The sequence below is a fragment of the Rhinopithecus bieti genome, unplaced genomic scaffold (assembly GCF_001698545.2).
Source record: "Rhinopithecus bieti isolate Rb0 unplaced genomic scaffold, ASM169854v2 scaffold_9899, whole genome shotgun sequence".
Classification (NCBI taxonomy): domain Eukaryota; kingdom Metazoa; phylum Chordata; class Mammalia; order Primates; family Cercopithecidae; genus Rhinopithecus; species Rhinopithecus bieti.
The window spans coordinates 2,976,881-2,986,459 of record NW_016806979.1 but is presented as its reverse complement, the minus strand read 5'-3'; the positions used below and the strand labels follow the sequence as shown (position 1 = coordinate 2,986,459).

At 54.0% G+C, this 9,579-nt stretch overlaps 1 protein-coding gene across 1 annotated transcript in view; it reads left to right on the top strand.

Annotated features, from left to right (window-relative positions):
• Positions 1 to 9,579, top strand: part of CCDC40 (coiled-coil domain 40 molecular ruler complex subunit) — a 68,265-nt gene that overhangs the window by 45,418 nt on the left and 13,268 nt on the right. The window contains exons 11-16 of the mRNA XM_017879320.1: positions 508 to 751; positions 838 to 1,020; positions 5,792 to 6,037; positions 7,101 to 7,314; positions 8,720 to 8,889; positions 9,133 to 9,224. Of these exons, the coding sequence (XP_017734809.1) occupies positions 508 to 751; positions 838 to 1,020; positions 5,792 to 6,037; positions 7,101 to 7,314; positions 8,720 to 8,889; positions 9,133 to 9,224 (1,149 nt within the window). The remainder of the gene's footprint in view (positions 1 to 507; positions 752 to 837; positions 1,021 to 5,791; positions 6,038 to 7,100; positions 7,315 to 8,719; positions 8,890 to 9,132; positions 9,225 to 9,579) is intronic.

The window sequence follows — 9,579 nt, the reverse complement described above, 5'->3', positions numbered from 1 at the left end:
CGCCCGGCCAAAATTTTAATAGAAAATGTTTTAAAGATTTGGCTACTATTTAAAAAGATGGTTTCCTGCTGGGTGCAGTGGCTCACGCCTGTAATCCCAGCACTTTGGGAGGCCAAGGCAGGCATATTGCTTGAGCTCAGGAGTAGGAGACCAGCCTGGGCAACATGGTAAAACCCCATCTCTACAAAAAGAGTTGAAAAATTAGCCGGGCATGGTGGCGCACACCTGTAATCCCAGCCACTCAGGAGGCTGAGGCAGGAGAATCACTTGAACCTGGGAGGCAGAGGTTGCAGTGAACCGAGATCGCACCACTGTACTCCAGCCTGGGTTACAGAGTGAGACTCTGTCTCAAAAGATAAATAAATAAATAAAAAAGAGTTGGCTTCCTAATTTATTTCTCTATGCATTGAGTTCTACTTAGTGAGCTCCCTCGTGTGGGGCATAGCTCTGTGCATTGGCTCTCTGATGTCTCACACATAACTGGCTCTTCCCCCTCCATTTCTGCAGAGAATGCCAGCATCAAGCCAGGTCCATCGACAGTGAGATTGACGCCTATAAGAAATCCATCATGAAGGAGGAAGAAAAGAACGAGAAGCTGGCAAGCATCCTGAACCGGACAGAGATGGAAGCCAGACTGCTGCAGAAGCTCACCACCCAGTGCCTGACCAAGCAGGTGGCCCTGCAGAGCCAGTTCAACACTTACAGGCTCACCCTGCAGGACACAGAGGATGCCCTCAGCCAGGACCAGCTGGTAAGGCCGGGCCCGCCCCACAGGTCACTCCTGGCACACTGTGGTGCCTCTTCAGGCACATCCACCCTGTGGCTCCTCCTCTCCAGGAACAAATGATACTCACAGAGGAGTTACAGGCCATCCGCCAAGCCATCCAGGGTGAGCTGGAGCTCAGGAGGAAGACAGACGCTGCCATCCGGGAGAAGCTGCAGGAACACATGACCTCCAACAAGACCACCAAATACTTCAACCAGCTCATCCTGAAGCTGCAGAAGGAGAAGACCAACATGGTAGGCCCCTGCCCCAGGGTGGGGCTGCGCGAAGCCCCCTGCAGCCTGGGCATGTGAGGGCAAAGGCGTACTGGGGGCGGAGAGGGCGGAGTCAGTGTGAGCACAGGGCCCGCGTGTGCTCACTCCTTTCCATGGTGTTCCAGTTGTAAGAGTGATACATTTTTACTGTAGAAAGCCTAGAAATAGCCCAGGCGCAGTGGCTCATGCCTGTAATCCCAGCACTTTGGGAGGCCGAGGCGGGTGGATCACCTGAGGTCAGGAGTTCGAGACCGGCCTGGCCAACATGGCGAAACCCTGTCTCTGCCAAAAATACAGAAAATTAGCTGGGTGTGGTGGTGTGCGCCTATAATCCCAGCTACTCGGGAGGCTGAGGCAGGAGAATCACTTGAACCTGGGAGGCAGAGGTCGCAGTGAGCTGAGATCATGCCATTGTACATCAGCCTGGGTGACAGAGCGAGACTCTGTCTAAAAAAAAAAAAAAGAAGAAAAAGAAAGAAAACCTAGAAATACAGAAAGGCATACAGAAGAAAATGAGACAGCTCTAGACCCACCATCCAGAGGCAACTTTTTTTTTTTTTTAATTTGGTAAATTTCCTTCTGGAAATTTTTAATACAGAAATACATTTGCACCCACCCACAAACATACACACGTAGTCATTCTCACACACACAAACACATTCACACACACAAACACACATGCAATTGCACATGCCCCCACGAACACACAAGCAAACACAAACACACATACATACACACCACACACAAACTCCTACACACACACAAACTCCTACCCACACATACACTCAAAATCCTACACACATACACACACTCAAAGTCCTACAAACACAAACACACACACTCAAACTCCTCCTACAAACACACACACATACACAAGCACACACCTTACGCAACACTGGACTCAGGCCCATTTTCTTTTTCTTACTTATTTATGTATTTTATTTTTTGACACAGGGTCTCTGTCGCCCAGGTGGGAGTGCTGTGGCACAATCACAGCTCACTGCAGTCTCGAATCCCCGGGTTCAAGTGGCCCTGCCACCTTGGCCACCAAAGCCCTGGGATTCGGGGCCTGTGCCACTGTGCCCAGCCCCCAGGTCCATGTGCATCCATTTGTGATTCATATCACCGAACTGTGCCACAGAGAGAATGGGAGTCGATGAATCTTTGCTAGCCTGTGCCACTGTGCCCAGCCCCAGGTCCATGTGCATCCATTTGTGATTAATATCACCGAACTGTGCCACAGAGAGAATGGGAGTCGATGAATCTTTGCTAGCCTGTGCCACTGTGCCCAGCCCCAGGTCCATGTGCATCCATTTGTGATTAATATCACCGAACTGTGCCACAGAGAGAATGGGAGTCGATGAATCTTTGCTAGCCTGTGCCACTGTGCCCAGCCCCAGGTCCATGTGCATCCATTTGTGATTAATATCACCGAACTGTGCCACAGAGAGAATGGGAGTCGATGAATCTTTGCTAGCCTGTGCCACTGTGCCCAGCCCCAGGTCCATGTGCATCCATTTGTGATTAATATCACCGAACTGTGCCACAGAGAGAATGGGAGTCGATGAATCTTTGCTAGCCTGTGCCACTGTGCCCAGCCCCAGGTCCATGTGCATCCATTTGTGATTAATATCACCGAACTGTGCCACAGAGAGAATGGGAGTCGATGAATCTTTGCTAGCCTGTGCCACTGTGCCCAGCCCCAGGTCCATGTGCATCCATTTGTGATTCATATCACCGAACTGTGCCACAGAGAGAATGGGAGTCGATGAATCTTTGCTATTGTATAGTTTTTCATTTCGCTGCATTGACCATATTCAACATACCATTTCCTCATGCCACCAAATATTCTTCAAAAACCTAAATTTTCATTTCTGTATAACATCTTATCCTACAAATGTACATATTTTGTTTACTAAGTCTCTTGTTAGGCTCTTCAGACTGTTTCTAGTTTTTATTTTATCTTATTTTATTTTGTTGTTATTTGTTTATTTTTTTGAGATGGAATTTCACTCTTGTCACCCAGGCTGGAGTGCAGTGGTGCCATCTTGGCTCACAGCAACCTCCGCCTCCCAGGTTCAAGTAGTTCTCCTGCTCAGCCTCCCAAGTAGCAGGGATTACAGGCAGGCGCCATCGTGCCCGGCTAATTTTTGCATTTTTAGTGGAGACGGGGTTTCACCATGTTGGCAAGGCTGGCCTCGAACTCCTGACCTTGTGATCCACCCGCCTCAGCCTCCCAAAGTGCTGGGATTACAGGTGTGAGCCACCGCATGGCCAGCTGCCAGTCAAAAGCAGATTTCCCTGAGGGGCCCTGGAGTGTGACTTCGACGTCCATTCCATGGCAGGGCACCCCCGATTGTGAACTCACGTTCACTTCCCCTGGGATCTTGCTTTGTCCTTTATCGCCTGTCATAGGGGGTGGAGGGGACTTGTGTCCTTAGAAAAAACAATTCCTTACTTGAATGTTTTTTTCTTTGCCTCTTCCGGAGGGGTAACCCTCCCCCACCGGCCTCAAGCAGGCCCCTTTGGAAGACCACCCCAGAGTCTGCCACAGACGGTGCCATTTCCAGGGCACATCCTGGCAGTGGGGCCTGTCCAACAGTCCCCATTTTAGTCTCAGGGGAGAGTGACGGATTCCCAATGCCAAGCTCTGCTGGTTTTGCCCTCCTGAGGAGTGGGACAGGAACTGGCCAGGCAGAGCTGAAGGGCGTGGTGGGTGTGAAGGAGCCTGTCCAGCCGTGCTGCTACACTGCCAAGTCCAGTTCCCAATCCCCAGGCCCCCAGGGCCCCAGCCGAGCCCCTTTCTGGGCAGCCCAATAGATCATACATGTACTGCTGCCAGTTTCCAGAAGAGGGCAGCAAAGAGTCTTGGACCAACAAATTCATCTATTATGACAATTTTCCAATGGATGCCAGGCCAGCTGTTGAAAACAGTACCTCCCTCCCACCTGATTTTTGAACTGCTCAAAGCCCCATGGGCTGATAGAAGGTGGGGTGGGGAGGCATATCTGGGAGGAGGAGCAAAGTGTGGATGGGCGGGACCACCCATCTGGAGCTGGCCACCATGGGGTCCAGGCAGTTAATCCAGGAATGGTGTAGATGACTGGGGGGAGCCAGGGTGTGGTCCACAGGGACCACAAACAGTCCAGAGTGGAGCAGAGGAGGCAGGCCTGGCTGTGACGGGGGAGGGACTGAAGGGGACTTGGAGCCACAGCCCCTGCAGGGCAGCTGGGGAGTGGGGAGGCAGGAGTCCTTGTGGGGCCCAGATCTCAGGGTGACCTTGGCAAAGGAGGAGGCTGCAAGCTGACATTGCCACACAACTCCGGACGCCGGAAGCTTCCACTCCAGCTGGGCAGGGTCTGGGTTCCACGCTCTGGGGATGCTGGGTCTCCTGGGAAGTCACCTACGGTGGCCGGCAAGAGACATGGAGTCCACAGGCGTGGTGGGAGGAGAAGCTCAGATGGCCCTGAGGAGGCTGGGGTAGGCGGGACCCACGGACGTGAGAGAGTTGAGGCCTTGCGTGGCAGGAGCCGACGGGCAGGGGTGGTCGGGGCAGACACAGCGCCCGAGGCCACCTGTCAGAGCCACGCCCTGGGGAAGAGGACCCCGTCCCGGTGGTGACTGTATCTCCCTATTCCCAGAGCAGCTCTGGCCGTACCATGGCAGCTGTGAGTGTCACTGCCTCACTCCTGATTCTCACAAACGTTCTCACAAACGTCCTCTCGATAAACCCCCCATTGCCAGAAGGGATCCAAAGGAATCTGCCTTTTGCCTCCAAAGAGCCCACAGAGGAGGCCAGCACTGGCTGCTCAGACCTGCAGGACAGCAGGACGGGTCAGAACCCACAGAGGAACCAGTGTCCAACAATTGATTCTTGCTTCATAAACCATGCTCCAAATGTGACAGAGTGTAGCACAGCCGTTAAAACTTAGAGAACGTTATCAGATTAAAAAGCAGGTTAGCACCCAGTGTGTAGGGTGTGATCCTATTTTTATTTTGGAGAGTTATATAGAAAAGCCTGGAAGGAAAAATGGATTCAGATGGGAATGGTAGCTAACTTGTGTCAGAATTGCAGGCAATTGAATGTGTTATCCTCTATTCTGGCCTGTATTTTCACATTTCCTCACAATGTGTGTGCTCCTATTTAAGAAGTGTGTTAGTCACACTGCTGTAAGGAAATACCTAAGACTGGGTAATTGATAAAGGAAGGAGGTTTAATTGACTCACCGTTCCACATGGCTGGAAAGGCCTCAGGAAACTTACAATCATGGCAGAAGGCGAAGCAGGCGCCTCCCTCACAAGGCAGCAGGAGAGAAAGAGTGTGTGAAGGAGGAACCGTCAAACACACAAGACCATCAGATCTAGTGAGAACTCACTCACTATCACAAGAACAGCATGGGGGTAATGGCCCCCATGATCCAGTCACCTCCCACAGGGCCCCTCCCTTGACATGTGGGATTACAGGGACACAATTCAAGATGAGAGGTGAGTGGGGACACAGCCAAACCACATCAATAAGAAAAGTAAATACCATGGTCTCTCTTTTCTGTAAAAACCCAACATCTGGGTTCCAACAAGCAGGTTCCTTGCTGGGGCCTTGAGACGGGGGAAATCCAGCCTCCTGCTCTCAGGACTGTGCGTTTGGAATTTCTCCAGAGGAATATCCCAACCGTCAGGGAACGGTGGATCAGTAAACTCTTCCCAGGCCTCTGGTGGGGGCAATATTCACAGGCATTTCCTTTCATCCATTCAGATGACACATCTTTCCAAAATCGACGGCAACATTGCCCAGACCACCCTGGACATCACACACACCAGCAGCAGGCTGGACGCACACCGGAAGACGCTGCTGGAGCTGGACCAGGACGTGAAGAAAGTCAACGAGCTCATCACCAACAGCCAGAGCGAGATCTCCCGGCGCACAATCCTCATCGAGAGGAAGCAAGGGCTCATCAACTTCCTCAACAAGCAGCTGGAGCGGATGGTCTCCGAGCTGGGGGTGAGGTCCCAGGCAGGGAGACGCGGTCCCCAGCTGACTGTGGCGCCTGGCGGGGCAGAGCTCCCTCAGGTCCCCCATGGTCAGACCTGAACTCCTGGAAGGCACAGAACTGCCTCTTTCCCTACCCGCTTTACAGACAAAATGGCACGTGTGCCAAGCACTCTAAGTCATATTTTTCTGCACAGGGCCAGAGAGTATTCAGGCTTTGTGGCCAGTCGGTCTCTCCCGACAGTGACACAGCTCTGCCTCCATAGCAAGGAGTGTAGATGAAACGTAAAGGAATGGGCATGGCTGTGTCCAATCAGATGTTATTCAAGGCCACTGAAGTCTGAATTCCAAATAATTTTCACCCAGCACGAAATATTCTGCTGCTCTACGGGAAGTAGCCTAATGCGTTTGAGGCCTGATGCCATATACGTCATCCAGGTCCCTGTATTCTCCAAGCCCCTTTAGGTTCCAGATGCCATATACGTCATCCAGGTTCCTGTCCCTCTTTGAGGGACTCTCAAAGCCCCTTTGGGTTCCAGAGGCCCCACCCATCCTGCTGGTGCACCCACCACGGGGAAGCTAGAGGGGGCTCCAGAGCCTCTTAGTCGTATTTCCTCCAGCGGGGTCTGTGGCTTGCAACCCTGCTGAGAGCTAACTCGAGCCCCTCAGCCTTCGTCCAGTTTCATGACCTCAGGGGTCCAGACCCTCTGCAGCCCACTCACAAAGACATTTGAGCCCAAGAAGGCTAATTTTACTTTTTTTTTTTTTTTGAGACGGAGTCTTGCTCTCTTGCCCAGCCTGGAGTGCAGTGGCGCCATCTCACTCACTGCACCTCCGCCTCCTGAGTTCAAGCGATTCTCCTGCCTCAGCCTCCCAAGTAACTGGGACCACAGGTGTGCACCAGCACACCGGCTAATTTTTGTATTTTGAGTAGAGACGGGGTTTTACCCTGTTGGCCAGGCTGGTCTTGAACTCCTGACCTCGGGTGACCCACCCACCTCAGCCTCCCAAAGTGCTGGGATTCCACACGTGACTCACCACCCCAATTTTGCTTGTTGATGGATATCCCATCTAGGGGGAAGAAGTGGGGCCCCTGGAGCTTGAAATCAAAAGGCTGAGCAAGCTGATCGAAGAGCACAACACCAAGGCGGTCCAGGCCCAGGTGACCTGGCTGCGCCTGCAGCAGGAGATGGTCAAGGTGACACAGGAGCAGGAGGCACAGCTGGCCTCCCTGGACGCGTCCAAGAAGGAGCTCCACATCATGGAGCAGAAGAAACTACGAGTAGAAAGTAAGAGCCTCCATGCCCGTCCCTGCAGTGATGCTCAGACAAGCTCTGGGGTGGGGGCACCTCCCAGGGGAGGGACACTCAGTGGGGCACATCGCTGGATTTGCACGCAGCCTTAAAAGCGAATAACAAACGCGCGTGCTCCCTGTATTTTGTAAATGTGAACCACTGCCTGCCCAGCTGCCCGGTTCGCAGTCACAGCGGCAGAGTTGAGAAATGTCACTAAATGTCTCCAAGCTCACAGACTTCAGAGCTGTCCTCCAGAGAGGAGCGTGGAAGGTTATCATCCCTGCCCAGCCAGGGCACTCAGGTGGAAACACTGGCACAGGGCACTCAGGTGGAAACACTGGCACAGGAAGAGCCAGGGTCCTGCCAGGCGGGCTCCTGGTGCTGTCGCCGCATCACCTCCAGTTGGGCTTAGAAAACCATTCTGCCAGGACTCCCAGACCCTTCTGAGGCCCAAGGGGCTGCCAAAGCGCCAGGGTGCCTGGAATGAGGGAGGCGGGCATCCTTCCTGGACCACTCTCCACCCACATGGCCACCTGCCGAGACATCCCGGGTCCCGCCTGGTCTTGGGTCAGGGATCCGTGCTGGTCAGGTCTGCAGCAACGTCCCCATGGGGAATGCTGCCCAGACACATCGCATGCCCTTCTCGGAGGTCCTGCTGCCTCTTGCCCTGCCCTTGGGTTGCCCAAACCCATCTTTCGGTGAGTAGCAAGTCCTAAAAGACCCTACGGAGCTGTCAGCTGAATATCGGTGTCCCAAGGCAAGAGGTGCCGAAACACCATGCTGTAAGATGGGGTCACCCATGGAAAGGGCAGAGAGAGGGGCTCACATGCCCATGCCCTGGGGCAGTCAGGGCACACCGTGGCGACAGCAGGAGGAGACAGAGAAGCCCTGTGAGGAGTGGCCAGCAGATGAACCAACTGTGGCCTCTCCTGCCCTCCACTCATCTTAACATCAAGAAGAGCTGTTGTTTTCTGCCCCTACCCCTGAGCTTGGCTGGGGCGGAGCAGGGGTCTAAGGGCCCCCCTCTCCTGGAGACTCACAGTGTCTGAGTATCAACCAGGTCCCCAGGCTCCAAAGATCTGCACGTGTCCTGGGGGAGGGAACCTGGCCCTCCCATACACCCCACCCACGCCTGCTGGCTGTCCCCACAGGCGGGTCCTCTCAGTTCCCTCGGAGGACCGGCCTTTGGGAGCTTAGCAGCCAAGAAGAGACCCCTCTCCTCTCCTCTGTCCTGGCAGGGATGAGATTCAGGCAGGAGCACTGGGAAGGACAAGAGGGAGGGGATGAAGGGAGCTACGGGGAGAGACAAACCCTGGCTGACCTCTCAGACACTGCTGCCTGCAGGTGAGGACCCAGACCCTCCCGGGGTCTCTCCTCAAGTCTCTGTTCTCTGCCATAGGCAAGATTGAGCAGGAGAAGAAGGAGCAAAAGGAGATCGAGCACCACATGAAGGACCTGGACAATGACCTGAAGAAGCTCAACGTGCTGATGAATAAAAACCGGTGCAGCTCGGAGGAGCTGGAGCAGAACAACCGGGTGACGGAGAATGAATTCGTGCGCTCGCTGAAGGTCAGGCCGTGACCACACGGTCCTGGGGCTCGGGATGATGGAGAGCAGGGGGACTCGGGGGCATGGTCCTTGTGGTGGGTGTTCTGCACCAGGACGTAACTTCCACACCCGTTCAAGATGCTTGTGGGGGGATTAGAAATCCAGCCTTCAGCCCTGCCCTCGGTGCTGGGATGGAGGGCACCAGCCCTGGCATCCACAATCCCATGGCCCTCCCCATAGCTGTCCCGCCCCTCCCCTATGCAGGACTCTGAGAGGGAGACCATCAAGATGCAGGACAAGCTGAACCAGCTCAGCGAGGAGAAGGCGACCCTCCTCAATCAACTGGTGGAAGCAGAGTGAGTCCCAGTCTCCAGCCACACATGGGTCATGAAGGTCACTGCACCTGCAGGCTCTGTCCATTGAAGACCATGTAGGAGGCCGGGTGTGGCAGCTCCCACCTATATCCCAGTGCTTTGGTGGTGGTGTGTGTGTGTGTGTGTGTGTGGGTGTGTGTGTGTGTGGGTGTGTGTGTGGGTGTGTGTGTGGGTGTGTGTGTGTGTGTGTGTGTGGGTGTGTGTGTGTGGGTGTGTGTGTGGGTGTGTGTGTGTGTGTGTGTGTGTGGGTGTGTGTGGGTGTGTGTGTGTGTGGGTGTGTGTGGGTGTGTGTGTGTGGGTGTATTTGTGTGTGGGTGTGTGTGTGTGTATGGTGTGT